Genomic DNA, 16,546 nt, shown 5'->3' with positions numbered 1-16,546 from the left:
GTTTTGTTTGTATACGCTAGGTAATACCAGGGATAATTTGCTGACTGTATTTTCACCTACCATAATATTTACACATACCATTTGTAATGGCTTTTATTGTTTAATCTCCACTGCATTTCTGTATTGGATACTATGGAATTACAGTTATTTAGCAGGCTATAAATAATGTAGTTGGCATGTACAATTGATATTTAAAACGTCTTACGACAACTGTAAAAGCCTCATTACAGACTAACAAATAATTCCTAACAAGCAAGTTCAACTGACAAATACCAAAGCAAACCTGAAGCCTATGCTGCAAGAATGTTTGTTTTACTTAAAGGATACACCTGTGCAATGGTCCATCCATACAGATTATAAATCAGAAAGAAACCAAACTTCCAAAGTAATATGCCTATTGTGATGTTTTCAAAAAAAAAAAAAAAAAAAGAAAAAAAAAAAGAAAAAAGGAATTCTGAGATTCTGAGTATTGACAGAAAGAATAGCCTACTTTCCCCTCCCCCCTTCATGAGCTAGTGTCCAATTTCTTCTTTTCTGAACAGCTGTATTATCCAACTTAAGTTGCTCTGCTAATTTCAGTCCCACAAGGACTAACTTGGAAGGCAAAAAAGTACTAGAAAAGATCAATTTGCTGGGAAAGATCAAATGAGAAAACTGTGGGGACAGCACCAGGTCAGAGTGTGAAGAACTAAGCAGACCTGTTCTTCATTAACTTAAGCTCTCTTGGGACGTCACACACTACCTGTCCATGGACTTACTGAACCGCCTAACCCTCGTCTCTGTACCACTCTTCTGGGCCCAAGTGAATCATATCCTGCTGCTGACAAGTTAGCAGGGGACTGCGGCTGCAACATGAAAGTACTTTTCTTTCTTGTCTAAATCAGGCAGATTTTTGAAAAGACGACACAACAGCACTGACTCGTGACATGGCAAGATGAAATGAGAGGTCTGGGCTGGTCTTCGAGCTGTGCAGATAAAAGTAATCAAATGACACTCCTGGAATGCAAATTGGCATTCTTGACTGCAGCAATTGCACAACCATGAAACATCTCTGACAGCAAGCAAGATTAGGACAAAATGTTATGTAAAGCACTGAACTAAAAAACTCACCAGAAAATTCAAACTGTAACACTTACATTTTAATATAGCAATAGTCATCTCTGCTTTTGTCTGCCCCTTTACTTTGTTTAACGCAAATTGTACCAAAAAAAAAGTAATATATATTAAACACGTTAATGTAAACACATCTTTCACAAATACCTCAACAATAAAAATACAATGCGATTAAAGACATAGATCTGATCAGGCTTTTCCCTCTAAATTGTCACAATGTTGTATTTTTACAAAATCAGTACTAAGGGAGGGGTTCCCTGTCATGTGTGTAAGATGTGTGCTTAAGGAACCCTTTCACAAACCCAAGTCTTAAAACAATTTCTCAGATTTGCTCGTAACATATTAGTTTATAATTTACATTTTGATTTTCCTGTATCTGGATCATTTGAAATATTTAGTAAATTTAAAAAGTAATGTGCTTTAGGAATTTAAAGCAGAACATACATGAAGCTAGATGGTTCATCAATACTGGACAGCTTAAAACGAAACTGTAGTGTATCAGACAGCTCATATGCCCCATTAAATTTGAGATCTAAAACTCCTGCAGTTTTTAAGGGCAAGAAAAGTTCCACATACTTTTACAGGAACTTGGTAATCTTGTGCAGATCTGCTGATCAGGCTTATTAAATATTACTGTCTGAAATGAACCCAGTAATTAAACTGTGAACATTTGTAGTCTGAAACTATGACAAAAATGCTACCCCATTTTAAGATTTGCCTATGGAGATGGGTTATAATACAGAGGGGAAATGGATGCTAATGAGAAATAAAAGACCTCTTCCACTAAAAAACGTTTAAAGACTGCTATGCAAAGCTAATGTACAGGTTGAGAAAAGAAATTTGTAATATCCTGCTTTGATTTCTTTCTTAAAAATAGCTTCGAACCATTTTAACTGTCGGCCAGACACACAAAAAGACACTCGTTGCCACTTTAATCCTGGGTACACCAGATTATTACATGATGTCTTTTGTGCATCAATTTTACAACAGCTTGACTCTAGGGTAAATGGGAACCATCATAAATCGCACACTGCTTTCAAAACCACTTTAATTTCTGTCAGCGTTAGTATAACCACAGTCCTGGGCACATGCTGCTTTTTCCCCCTTCTTTTTCTCTCTCCTTTTTTTTTTTTTTTTTTTTTTTTTTTTTTTTTTTTTTTTTTTGTATTGTTGCCTACGTTTGACAGTTGCATCTCCTACACTCTAATTGTGGCTTTGATCACTGAAACAAGACATGTCATGTTAGGGAGAGAAAGGAAAAAAACAAATGCTCCCTATCTCAAACCCTCCTTGCATTCACACAGACATACACTGTATCTATCATTAGAGTGCTGCATACACATACATGTACATACCTACACATCCATATATGTGTGTGTGTGCATACATGCACGTAGCTACATTCAAGGCATACAAGACAGATGTATAACGTCCCTAGAGTGGGATAACAAAAGCTGACTGAAAGCAAGGCAGTAGTCAAACAGCACTTGAAAATGCACTACTACAGTGAATATGGGCTGATTGCTTCATCATTAACTGAGGTCAGACCACTTGTTAATATGAAGTTATCAGCGTGCACGTTAAGTTTAGTCATGGCTCCAAACGTGCTTGTCCTTTACAGCTGTTTAACCTATTTTCACATCACAACCCCAGCCTTCAGCCAAATGAAGTCCTCAATCATTTTGATTTTTAGCTTTTAAATGAAGAGGCCATGAAAGCCCAAATTCTGCTTTGCAAAATCCCTGCTGTAGAGGAGACGTGCACAGCACATTTAACAAGCAGCAAAAACTTGCTCAAAGTTGTTTTGTGGGACCCCCCCTTCCTTTTACTCTTAGGGCATCAGCACAACGGCAAGTTGCTGATTGGAGAGGTGCAAACTGCAAGCACATGCACAACAAAAAGAGTTTACGGAGGGATGGTGGATTTACACTTTTGTCTCTGCCTCAGGCGTTGTTTCACACACAAACACGCAGCTCCTTCCGCCGCTCTCTAAGGTTACCTTTACATTGTGTGGAAAACTTACTTATCTCCGAGCAGAAGGTGGTATCCGAAGAAAATCAGACTACCCCATGTCCGATTCAACCCCACTTCACCTTCAGTCTCCCTCCCTCCGTAGGTACATTTATTATTTTTTTTTCACTATAGTACCTCATCTGTAGTGAAGGGAAGGAGGCGTTAAAAAGTATGTGGCCGTCCTGTTTCAACCCCCCAAACTCACTTAAAAGTTTAGCACAGCCTCTTAGTCGTTTTTTCCCCCAATCCACGCAGCACGGGGCTGATTTATTTATTTATTATCCTCCTCTTTCTCCTTTCCCGGCTGCTTATTTATTTGAAGGCTGAAACACACCGGATAGCGAGCAGGGCTGCTTGTGTTACTGCACGATTTAATAATCAAATCAAACCAAAGTAAAGGGTAGAATGAAACGAAAGGCTGCTGGAAACTTCTTACCATCTCTGCATGCTGGTTGTCAAGTGCACCCCCTGTCTCTCGATCTCCTCTCAGCGGCAGTGCCTGCACCCTTCCTTTTGCCTCTGGGCTCTCAGCGCCTCTCTTACTCTCCCCCTCTCTCCCTTTCTCCCTCTCTCTCGCCTTCTCTCTCTCCCTCTCTCCCCTCTCCTTTTCTTTCTTCCCCCCCCCCCTCTGTCTCTTCCACCACTTCCCTCCCTCTCCTCTCTCCTCCTGTAAACCACTCGCACCTTCAGGTGATTTGAACTAAAAAAAGAGATTTAAAAAAACAAAAATACAAACCCCCGCCAAAATAATAATAAAATCAAAATATTAAAAAAAACAAAACAGCAACAACAACAACAACAAAAAACACAACAGAAGAGCATATGGAGCAGTAGCCACAGTCTCTCTCTCTCTCTTCCCCCGCCCTCTCTCTCTAACTCTTCCGAAACTTCAGTCCCCGAAGTTTAGCCGGATCAGCAGAAAGAAAAAGAGCTTTCAGCGGGGAGCTGGAAGTGATGGGAGGAGGGACCCAGGTTCGGGTCAGAGCCTCCACAGGTTGGTTTGTTGTTGTTGGGCTGTATGGCTGGGGAAGGGGAGGCGGCGGGGGGAGGCTGCCAGCGGCGCTGAGGGCAGTGTTGCTTCCTCCCAGCCCCACGATCTGGGGCAAGGCCGGCAGACGGGGAGGAAGAGGGAAGGGGAAAGAGCAGACTAGGGGGGTGAAAAAGTAAGCCCCTCTACCTCCACCCTCCCCCCACCTTTCTGTGCCAGACAGGGGCTGCGGCAGAGGCCGCCCGCGCCCAGCTGTCAAAAACGCCCAGCGACCGCCGCCAACTTTGTGGCCAGGGCGGCCGGCGGCGCCGCGCGGGACTGACTGGCCGCCCTTCTCTGCTTCCCGCTTCCCCCTTTCCTGCTCCTCTGCCTGGTTTCTCCTCGAAGCGGCTGCAGTCTTTGCCGCTGCTCCTCTTCCTTATCAGCTCCACGCGCCGCTGGAGCGAGGGAGGGAGAAGGCGGCAGGGAGAAAGGTGGAGGGAGGGCTGAGAGAGGGGAGAGACACCGCGGAAAATGAAGCGTAGCCCAGAGGAGGGGGTAAGGAGTCACAGGAGGAAGAGGGGTGAGAGTTAGCAGGGAAGCGAAAAGTTAGGCAGATTAAAAGTTTTCGCTTGTGATGCCGGTTTCCCGCTTCCCACCCATTGCTCCATCAGCTCCCGGGGCTCTGCTGCGGCAGCTGCTGCTCGGTGCGGATTCTGAAGAGATTTTTGTGAACGGGTGGGTTTTTGTTTTGTTGTTGTTTTTTTTTTTTCTTTCTTTCTTTTTTTTTTTTTTGTTGGGGTGGGGAAGGCAGGGAGGCGGGAGGAGGTGAGCCGCCACGGTTGTACGCTTGCAGGGAACAGACAAGAGTCACATCTGTGTGTGACACGGAGCCAAACCGAGCGAAACCCTGCCCCGGCGACGCCGGGGTAAACGCAGGCGCTGCGGCCCTGGGCGCCCAGGCAGGCAGGCGGGCAGGCAGGCACACAACGGCGGCCGCGCTCGCCCTCAGGGAGTGCGCGGAGGGCGGTGTCGGGAGGCGGGGGTAGCGGGGGGGGGGAGGGCCGTTCCGCGCCCTCCCGCGGCCGCACACGTCCCGCCCATCCCCGGCGCTGCGCCTGGCGGGCGGGCACGGCGGGAGGCGTTGCCGCCAGCTGCTGGTCCTCGGCGGCGACCTCTCGGCCCGGCCAGCGCCTCGGCAGGAGCGGGGCTGCCGAGCCCCCGGTCCCCTCTTGGCATCTTCCCCTGCGGAATCTTTTCTTAACCCGGTTTGTAGCCGGTTGTAGGCGTTCTCCTACATGTCCCCTGCTCACGGGTGTCGAGGCACGGGAGATAGCCCAGTGCGTCGCGTGGGTTACGTGGTGCAGGGAAGGTGGCAGGAGGTTATCGTGCTTCATCTGCAGGTGGTGATGGCGAGCCTAGCAGGGCGTCCCTCGTGTCCCTCGTGTCCTGATTGCGAAGGCGCTGAGGGTCACTTAGTGCTATCAACATTGGCACCCTTCCCCGGGCTCTGTTACAAATACGCGATTAGGAAGTGATCTTTAGAAAGTGAACACGAGGACGACTTTTCAGGGAATGTGAAATACGAATACGTTTTGCTGCCTCCTCCTTAAGGTGTGGCTGGGCACCTCGATGAAGAATGGGTCAAATATATAAATTGGTATCTGTTTGGCACTTCTGATTTTTTTCTGCATCTGCTGTGGACTAAAACCACAGAAAACTGTGACTGTAGTGAATGGCATGTCCCCGTGAATTACCAAGTTTTCCAGGCTTTTTAACAGATTTTGCCATCTTTATGATTTATACATTTCCTGTGCCTGAAAGAAGAGGGAAGCATGATTGATCTGTATTACTATCAAAGCCAGGTTTTCACAAAAGCATGTTAGATTTATCTCAACAGTATCTGTTTTTCTGTGGAAACTTCAGTTTTCTGTGTAGCCATTACCTTTCATTAGGCGTAAAACATACCAGCTCATGGGCAGGATTTGTAGGATCCACATTTCATCAGGATTACCTTCGATCCTTGAGCTGTAGAGAGCATGTTTTAGACTAAGACAATGACTAAAAGATTGTTGCATTTTTTATGATTTTGCTTTTAATATAAAAGTACCATGACCAACAAAGATTTCGAGCAGTTTATGTGCATTCTGAAAAATTCATAGGACTAATTCAACCAGTATTTGATGCGGTTTCTGTCAAAGGAGAGAGATAAGGACAAAACTTGTTAATTATTTCAGAGTCACATTTTACCGTTCGTAAAAACGCATTTGCCCTTTTGAACCAGTGAAGGGCCAAGAAGTTGCCAAAAAATTGTGTTCACACAGCCCCCTAGTGGTTAAAGCCTGGACAAGTTCACATATCTGTCTCCTCACATGAAGGAAGGTCCAAGCTGGCTTGATACCAGTTAAAAATAAAGTGCCGCAACCTAAACTCACAAAAGGCGTGGTCACTTGCTAGAATAAATATATGACAGGCCCATTATAAGGGTCATCTTTTCTGTGCAGTTTCACAGAAGTGAATCAAAGGCTATAAGCCAGTAGAGCTTTGTGAGAGAAAATGCGTATAGTAGGTAGGCAGCTATTCAACCAAATTTAAAACCTTCTTTCCTTACTACTTTGGAAAAGTGAGATTTTTTTTAACTAGGGCAAGGCATTTGAAGGAGATATTCCTGTATCAACTAAGCCAGGAAATTACAGACCTAATAACCTATATCTCACATTAAAAATTGTCATCTAAGCTCTGATCTATCATTTCAAAGAACCTATAAAGTGTAATACAATCATGAAAAACTTGCAGCTACTTTTTTTTTTAAAGTCTTTAACTACTTTTGTTTAAAAACTAATCATGCCTTATAGATTCATTCCTTTTTTATCTTGCTTGATATTTAATTCAGCTTTTTTAAACCTCCCTTTTTTTTTTCTTCCACCTATCAATAAGCCAGTGGCTTCTGTATTGACAGTATATTACAGCCTCTTGAAAGCTGCTGCAGAGGTAAAATAGCTGGAGGCAAGTTGGCTGTTGGGAGTTCTCATTCTTGGGTTGACAGTATGGAATTACAGGAGAAACATTTTGGAAGAAGACATTTCTGCTCAAAAGATCAGCAGCAAAATAGCTACCTGGTGACATTTGAATATAAAATATCGTTAGAGTTCAAATTGAGAAAGCTCTAAGCTTTCTGAAATTTTGCATCTTTCAGGATCACACTTTCAGTCACATACATGACAGCATTTTAAATTTATGTAAATTCTTGCTTTCAAATTTTCCTGTATATTTCCTGATATATTCTGAGATAATCCTAAGAAGACAGGGCACTTTTTAAAATACTATACCATCCCTCTGCACAGTGACTTTTGTTTCTTTATATTGCTGTGGTGACAGTGGTATTAGCACAAGTGATAGATATTGCAGAAATTACATCTTACTGTTCAATCGACACTTCAAAAGACAGCATACGTACACAAGCTTTGTCACAGGACTGTCTTATGACTTCCTAAAATGTGTAATTGTCTTAAATTTTGGAAATTTTATGCAAGGTTCCAGAGAGTGGGACCAACGCCTAAACTTTCCCTTGCATTTTAGACTAATGATATTTATTAGTTAGAGGAGAGTCTCTAACAATTTCAGGCTCATCAACAGGAATACATGATATTCAGACAATTCTCATTGTAGCTTTTGTTCAATACCAGTTATAACCACTATAAGTAATTAGTAGTACTTGTTGGTCAGAGATTAATAAGCATGAATGAAGTTTGTTAGAAATATATTTTTTTTTTCACTTTTATTTTGAGTTTCCAGATTGAACACTGAGATATTGCAAGCTTGAGATAGAGTCTGAGAAGAAACTGCAGCCTGAGAGGGAAAGAAGTGTAAGTCATCTAAATTGTAATGTCTGCAGAGAAGAAGGAATTTAAGGTTCTCTTGAATCTTCTGCCAATTTTCTGAACCTGGAGGAGCAGTCCAGATGATGTTTCCAACCAACAGAACAGAGGTGGGACACAAGGCATCAGTAGCCTGTTAGGGGCTACATGTTGAAAAACAGTCCTGGATGATCCAGAACAGAAACTGAAATCCTCCATATTTTGCTGTGTGACAAGGTGAGAAGAACGCTTTTACTAAACAGTATAATTGAAATGTAAATGAAAAGCCAGTTTACCAGTAGCATCTCCAACTGACAAATTATGCCCAGTCTTGAATTTAAAACCTGTTTTCTGTAATCCAGGTAAGGAGTAAGGAGGAAAAGAATCCTCAACATAGAAGAATTCAGCATAAAAATAAGCACCACTTATTCAGAGTGATAACATTAAGAAGTCCTAATCTGGTTACTAATTTTATTCAGAAATACAGATTTAGCCTCCACATGCACACATCCATTTATATTAAATTCCCGTGCTAAGTATCACTCTTGAATAAGTAGCATGGTTTAAAAAATTAATTGCCAGAAAAGTAGGATTCTTCTTCCAATTAGACATTTCTCTTTCCCCTTTTAAATTTTTTCCTCTTTTAAAATGTTTTTATTTGTTTTATGATAATTAATCTGCCCAATTCTGACATTCTGAGGGAGCTTCAGCTGTTTTTAAGGATCTAATTAGAAAATAAAAGTGTGCATATATTATAAAAAAGGGTCTAATTCCTTCCCTTGCAAATTGTAACTTAGTGGCGTTTTAGAGGAAGAGTTTGAAATTTGACCCAATGTAGGCAAAGTATCAAGGATGCTATTTCTGAAGGTTGCCTTAACTTAGCTATGGACCACAGGGTCAAGAAGTGAAAAGCTAGGGACCAATGGTAAACATTTTGTATAAAGTGAGTTGCCCAGGAGTGCACAGGAGCTCAGAGACAGGGGTGGAATCTTATTCTCCAGGGTGGGATTTGACTGCTTCATCTGCTTTAGCCACAGGTCTATCTTTCTCTTTCTGTCTGATTCATCACACACCTCAAAACTTCATCAGTAGACTAAGCAGGAGTCTTAGGAAATAAGCTTCATTCATTATACAGACATTCATTTTCATTTAGAGAACATTACCCATTTTGTGTACTTGATACAGGCAGATCTTGCAGGGAGAAAACAGTTACATGATGATATAATTTCAGACGCTGTACTCAGCACTTGAAAGGGATGAATTAATGTTTTATAGACACTGATAATGATAAAATTTCTTAACTTCTGAACATAGAACTTTCTAACCCCTGTTACTTAACTGTAAAGTTCATGGACATATGTCCAATAATAGTACAGATTTCAGTACAGTGTTCTGAGTAAAAAAACATTTCTGTCATTCAGGAAATCAATTTAAGAGCAGGTAATTATGTTGCCTTTGCCTCTTGCACTAAAATACCGAAGGTAATTTGAAGTCTTTCTAGCACTTAGGTATTACTAGATCCTCCTAGTCATAATGGTCATTTTTTTTGAGATGAAAAAAAGGTTTTCTGCACTGTATCCATCTTTTTCCTTTTTGTTCCATATCCTCTGTACCCAAACTTTTTAAACTCTCTTCTAGAGGTTGCTACCACACAGTTTGATTTATCTTAAACTTTACTGAATGGAGTAGCAGATGTTCTTATACAAATTCACTTCAAGTATTTTATGATCTCAGCTGAAATAATATATATTAAAAGCAATAGATGTTATTTTATAGCACTACAACAGCTTTTGTAAGGGACATTAAAAGGTTTTAAACATGAGCAAAGAAAGAAAGTTGCAGTAAGTTTTAGCAACTTGCTTAAAGTTATAAAGACAGTAAAAATTCATATTTTGGTTCTGTTTTCTAGTTCTATGGTCATCCTTTCTTCAGTAAGAATACACATATTTACATTTAAGAACTCTCTTGATTGAAGTTTCTTCTTTCCCAGTTGTCACTTCCAATCACTGTCCATCAAAATTGTTTTCTATAGCTTAGTAATTGCTACTCAGAAAGCATGTGTAGTATTCTACATGCATTCTGGAATATGCCTCAGCTTGTCTCATTTAACACTTGAGGGTATTTTTCCCAAGTGAATCTCAATGTTTTTCAGTTCTCTTAGTATTTTTCCACTTGTTTTTCTTCTATTACTCTAGTTAAGAGTGATTGCCTTGGAGAGTTACTTGTAAGTAGGATGAGAAAGTCTCTCTCTTTTCTTATCCAGTTTAACTGCTTTAGTTTTGAAATTCAGTTTTTGGGTTTTACTTTTTTTGTACTGATGTCTCAGAATAAGCATTTGTGCACTTAGCTTTTTGTCATAAATTAGTTTTAACAAATGAAGTGCCCCAATCACAGCTAATAGTGGTTGGTGGCTCAGTATCTTAAAAGCAACTGAACTGTCAAATGTAATATTGTAGAGCAAGTCACAGAATCTGTCATGACCAATGTTGAAATATTAGTCCTGAGATTCCCTACTTTTAGCAGAACAATTTTTCTGCTATTCACACCTTGCTTAAATGGAGACTTAAAATGGATGTGGCAACCTACAGAACATGAAAACAGGCTTTAAATAATGTGGCATAATGATTTTGCATTCATTGTAACTTCTTTATTCCTTTTGAAAATTTCTTTTACAATTGATTCATATATTAAAATACAATTTGATTTTCATGTCAAGAGAAAGAAAAGAAGGCAGACAAATTGCCAGCTTGATTCTTACCTTCTTTCCAAAAATCAGCTTTTAGATTTATACCATTCCTAGCAGAGGATTCAGATAGTCTGCTATTAGATACTTAATAGGTCTTCTTTGAAACTGAGCTTGGTTCTAAGCTTCACATCCAAAGATTTTAGTTAGAACGCTGGGTACTCATGATGGTTTTGTTACAAATACTTTTTTGAGGACTTTTCTTTTGCACATTTTGGCTGTGTGCTATTGAGAAAAGAAGATGTAGACTTTTTGCTATAGGTATTGCTTAAAATCTGAGGAACATGGAGAAAGTAGGAAATTAAAATCTTGTGTCCAAGAACTACTTTAAAAAGAAAAGTTCTTTTTCATCCTTGTACTTCTACTACTGGATCATAAGCCAAATTCTGTTTGGAATTGTCAATGCTATCCAGATAGAACACTGAATTTTCTTTCTGTCCTTCAGCTGCCCCACTTTCAGTTAATTTCATTTGACGTCCAAAGGATTGGTCTTGGACCAAACTCTCCAAGTTTGTGGATGTCCTAGTTGTACAAAAAGTAACTTCTTTATCTTCTTTGTGTTCTTACTCCTTGACAGACCAAACACACAAACTGTGCGTTGCTTAGTCCTTTGTAAAGGCGTTCATAGACCTGAAGTCATTAATTTAAAATGTGAGAAAAAATCAATCAAATATGCGAAAGAAAGGATGATCTGTAATTGGAGTGCCACATTTATGCAAGGACACAAGTATCTGGTCCTCCATGTACAGTTTTAGGAAGCATTTATTTAGAAAATGTGTTGAATAAGCATACCAATGGATACATTTTACAGGATTCCAGAGAAAAATGCCATTCATTGGGACTGCAGATAGTTCAGAATACCTCAATGTGTAAGAGGCATCAAAACAAATATATAATGACCTAGTTCTAGCTCTCATACTTCATTCTCTATTTTCCTTATTCAAAACAATTTTACTCACCTTCAGTCTTCAAAATATTTTACAGTATTCTAAAGGCCAGGCCAATAATTTAAGTTCTAAATTTAATCAGTGATACCAGGAAAAATAAATCTGTCAATATGAAGTAGCAGCAGGTTACTGGTACTCTGTCTTTGAGACGGAAAGCAGATATTGTGGTGAGCAAGAGACAGAAACCATTTGGCATCTCCACTGTATATGACAAACCGAGATACATTACTTCATTGTTAACTGTGTCTGTGAAGTCTGTATGTCACCTTGAATTGATGGAATTGCAGAGTTTTTGATCTAGATGAAATCTCAAGAACTCTGATCTTTTTTTGAGGTAAGAGTAGCATGTGTCAAACACCTCTAATAGATGTTGGTTCAGAATTTCCAAAGTATCCAACTATATCTTCCATAAGTAGCCTACTCCAATATTTCACTACCTTTCAAGTTAGATTTTCCTAATAGCTAAACATTTTTTTTTCCTATATATAAACCATTTCCTTCCTGTTGAATCCTAGACAGAATTCAAAGCAGACTTTTGAACACTGCACCCAGCTTGATGTTCTTTTCAGACCTCCACCTCCCTCCTTAGACCAAACAATGTCTTTTCCTTCAAGCATTTTTTTACAGGTTGTATTTCTGAAAATTATTATCACTCTTGCTGCTTTACCTTGAGTACTACACACCTTATGTGTCAGCAAGTTCACTGGATTGATTTGCAAATAGTTCTCTAGCTAAAGCTCCACATGATCCACAGACAACAGAATAATTACATCATGTATTTTATATACTAAGGTTTTGATAATATACCTTGAAATGGCATTTGCCTTTTAGTCTCATACTAATCTAGTCAGTTTATGGTCCACTCTGTAATTTGATCTCCCCTGATGTAATACTGTGATCCACCATATCCGAGATGCTAGTCTTTGTTCTTTAGTAGTTACTTTTAAACAATCTTATCTGTTTTCAGTTTATGAAGACCTTATAAAATATGCTTTACTCTTTTACCAAAGTTCTTGCTAAAATTACAGTCAATCTTATAATTGTCAAAATTCCTCTGTTCCAATAAGCCATACTGTGTTTTTCAAGACATCTTAGCCGAAGGGTTTGACTCCAGTGATCCAAATGTTGCCATACAAAAGCAGTACAGATGTTATCAAGTAAGACAGATGCCAAACTAAACAGTGATTCTACATGACTCTTGAAGACCATGGTAGTTATCTAGTAGCTCTGTTCAGAGTTACCTTGTATCCTGAAAAGCATATCCATTTAGGTTTAACTACAACCTTGCCAATAGAGTATAGTTACATTGACAAACCCATAAAGACTTGGGCATTCTTCTGTGAAAACTACCTTCAAAGACCTGCCCAGAACAACAGTTTTTGAGGGCATTAGGGTCCAGTTGCTTAACATAGAGCTACACATTCACTTAACACTAGCAAAAACATTTAACATTAATAAAAACTAGTTCTCACATAATGACATCTTCTCCAGTTTAAAAAAATTATTTCAAATTTCTTGGTATTTCATGCACAGCCCTCTTATTTTTAAAATCACCTTAAGAAGAAAAACATATCAGCATGGTCCTGCTATGCATCTCATAGATTCTTGGGTGAAAGATGTTATATAGATATGAACATAGATTTCTGTTCTGTCAAGTATGCAAAAGCAATGAATCAAACTTAGGCCTGTTGCACTGCTTGCAGACCACTAACCACAGTGAAGATATTTGGCTGGCTTAGAGCTAACATGTGATACTTAAGTCATATCCAGACTGGGGATTTCTTAAATCACTGTATTCTCAGGAAGCAGTAATTTTTGGACTCACGGAAGGATGGTTGCTTTGTCTTGTGAATCTTTTCAGATACTAGTTGTGATTAGTATAAAATAAGAGGTCCCACCGGTATGATATTCACTGAATTCATTTCATGTCACAGTAAAAATTAAAAATCTGCGAATTTGCAGGATTGTCTGATAAGACAAGAAAAATATTTGTTTGCAGAAATGTGGTTATGTAAGATGGAATAATAAAGGCAAACAGCAGAAAGAAACAGCTTTCAGATAAAGGCTGACCAAAGATCCGTAACACTTAAGAGGCTGCAAATCTTACCTGTATATTAGAGTTAATTAATTAGTCTTGTGCATATAGTAATAGGCATCTGAATTTGACTTTTAACAATTGTTCAGCATTTAAAAGTGGTTACAGTGTACTTTATCAGTGCAAAACCTCAAGAATAAAAGCTTTCAGGCCACACAGGAAATACAGACAAACTCCATACAAAAGAAAGTTCAGACCTGTGAATTAAATCTGATAGGTAGGTTGAGAGTATTAAATAATTTCACCCTGTGTTCTAATGCAGAACTCAGGCACCATTTAACAGGAAAGGGGAATACTTCATCCCCTCTTGGTAATTCATTATGATGTTCATGTGTCTTGTTAACTTCCCTCAATCATTTGTCATTAAAATCTGTTCTGGTCACAGTCATTTTTCCATTCTGGGAACAAGGAACAAAAATAATTCTGATTAAAATGACATACAGCTGCAATTACTGATCCTGAATAGTTTATTTTGGACACCCTAGGATATGACTTTCTTTTCTTTTTCCGCTTTTGGGTAGACACTTGGGTGTTTGCTTGGAAAAACAGGTCTCAAACGAGGCTGGAGAATGCCCATTTGTTATCTCATTCTTTCTGCTGTTTAGCCAGTGTATTGTATAAGTCTGAAAGCAAGACTGAAAGCAATGTTGTTGGTTTTATTATTAAATTAAACTTGGATTTACACAAACTTAGGGCTCTTTTAGAATAAGGACCACAATCAGAGTCATACTAAGTCCTGTTCTATACTTTAAAATAAATTACAGGTGTATTTTTATTTCATGGTATATTAAAATAAATTCTATTTTTGCTTTTCTTTATTAACACTGAAGTTGTTAACTATTTTGTGAACACTTAAGGGAAGTTTATGTTGATAATATCTACTAATGTACCTTAGATATCCTTCGCAGATCATTCACATACAAAAAGTATATTGGTGTTTAATTGTATGCAAATAAGTTTGAAGAACACTTGCTGACATAATAATTGAATTATTAGCAACTCTGATAATTGCCCTTCTAGACAGCCTACCTAACACAGGCACTTAGTTTCACGTTAGTGCAGAATTTCTTTTGTAAGTACTCCTGACTGCTCAGAATTGCTTGTACCTTATTTTGCCTTCTAAGTTACTGATTTAACTGAATGCTTTCTCTCCTTGTTCTAGTTCTGCCATTGTCTCATTGTCATTGGCTTCAGCTTCTCCAGTGACCATAGATGGCTGTATACTCCAGTTCTCTCCTTCTGCTCTCTATGTGTCCTGGTTTGAGTCAGGATAGAACTGATTTTCTTTCTTGTAATTTTGCTTTCACCTAAGCCTCTTCTAAGTAGCTGCACTTGCTGAAATTAACAGCAAGATTCTCAGTCAGTGTCTACTTCTAGGGCTGATAACACTCAATGTTTATAGTTACAGCCAGAGAACTGTATGTGGAACCACTGTATGCTCAGTTCTGAGGAATATATTATGCTCTGGAAAGGGAATAAAAGGGTCACACCTACCTTCCTCTTTTAGGGAAGAGTGGATAAGACAGGTGAGTATTCTGTACCATAAGTGTCATACTTGGTATAAATATGAGGGATCACAATGGTGAAGTTTCTTCTATTTCACCCATGGCCAGCATCCTGGGAAGGTTCCATCCATTCATTTGCCTGTGATCCTGATCCATGCCAGCCTGAATCCCTGTGTTCCTGCCTCCAGCTCCCGACTGCTGCTGACTCCAAGAGCCCAGCCTGGGACTTCCAGAGCCTGCCCTGCAGCCTTGGGGGTGACATGAGCATTATTAGTGGAGAGGGGGGAGGAACTTGTTGTTTTTGTGTATGTTTGTATATATTTCACCAGTTTTCATCATTACTGTTTCATTGAAGCTGTGTAGTTTAGTTTGTAACCCATAAGTTTCTCACCCATATTGTCTCTCCTTTCTCTGCTGGGGAAGGGAGGATGATTAATATACGGAGCATCTCTCATTTGGTTAATTTCCAGCCCAGCATTAAACTGTGACGCCATGTTACTCCAAACACTAGTAACATTCAGTACAACTTTTTTTTTTTTTAACACTCAAGCCACTTACAAATCACTTTTTCCCCTTACCAACTGAGGAAGAATTTCTTCCATTAATTCAAAATAAGGAAGAAAATTGATTATTTGGATGAAACAAAATTGACATGGAAATGCATAAGCTGCTACATTCATTGTCCGCATAAAAATAACTTATGTAACACAAGTTACACTAGTAAATATACCTCTTATTTTGGAGAGCCTTGTATTAGTAGCAAGCATGTTTTCTGTATCTAAATGCTGTCATCTTAAGGGATATTATACGTTTTTAGTTTTAACAAGAACACTTTTTAAAGTTGTAGTTATTTTTACATATTAACAATTATGCTGTTCGCAACCAAGGGTACATACCAAATCTGCAAATACTAGAAGCAGTTACTTTAGAGTAGGAATGGGGCACCCAAGGGATTCTTGAGAAAACTGGGTTAAATTTTTTTCTTTTTTTTTTTTTTTTTTTTTTTTTCTTTTTTTTTTTTTTGACATAAACAAAGTACAGTCTAAAATGTGTGTTACAAGAACTTAGCAACTTACAGGAGTAGAAAGATGAACACTCAGCTAAAGCTATGAGATGAAAAAGTGATCATTAAATACGCTCCACTGGAATACTGCAGCTTTTGACAAAAGGAAAAGATTTTAATCTCTACAGAAGATCAAGCTTTCTTGGGACTGTGGAATTCTGTGCAAATCTCACCAATTTCTGCACCAAATACAAAGTGCATTTCCTGACAATGTTACACCTAGTGTAAACATTTAACAGGGTA

General features: G+C 39.1%; 1 protein-coding gene and 1 long non-coding RNA gene across 3 annotated transcripts in view; one reads left to right on the top strand and one right to left on the bottom strand.

Moving 5' to 3' along the window:
• Positions 1-3,736, bottom strand: part of BNC2 (basonuclin zinc finger protein 2) — a 323,651-nt gene extending 319,915 nt beyond the window's left edge. For both annotated transcript variants that reach the window (XM_071730322.1, XM_071730323.1), the window contains exon 1: positions 3,563-3,736. In XM_071730322.1, the coding sequence (XP_071586423.1) occupies positions 3,563-3,573 (11 nt within the window). In that variant the 5' untranslated portion in view covers positions 3,574-3,736. The remainder of the gene's footprint in view (positions 1-3,562) is intronic.
• Positions 3,737-3,861: 125 nt separating this feature from the next.
• LOC139789493 (uncharacterized) lies at positions 3,862-15,497 on the top strand. Its single transcript, XR_011723183.1, has 3 exons — positions 3,862-4,120; positions 7,889-8,187; positions 15,144-15,497. It is a non-coding gene; the product is annotated as an uncharacterized lncRNA (long non-coding RNA).
• The last annotated feature ends 1,049 nt before the right edge of the window (positions 15,498-16,546 follow it).

This window comes from Heliangelus exortis, chromosome Z (genome assembly GCF_036169615.1).
Source record: "Heliangelus exortis chromosome Z, bHelExo1.hap1, whole genome shotgun sequence".
NCBI lineage: Eukaryota > Metazoa > Chordata > Aves > Apodiformes > Trochilidae > Heliangelus > Heliangelus exortis.
This window is presented reverse-complemented; position numbering and strand designations above follow the sequence as displayed.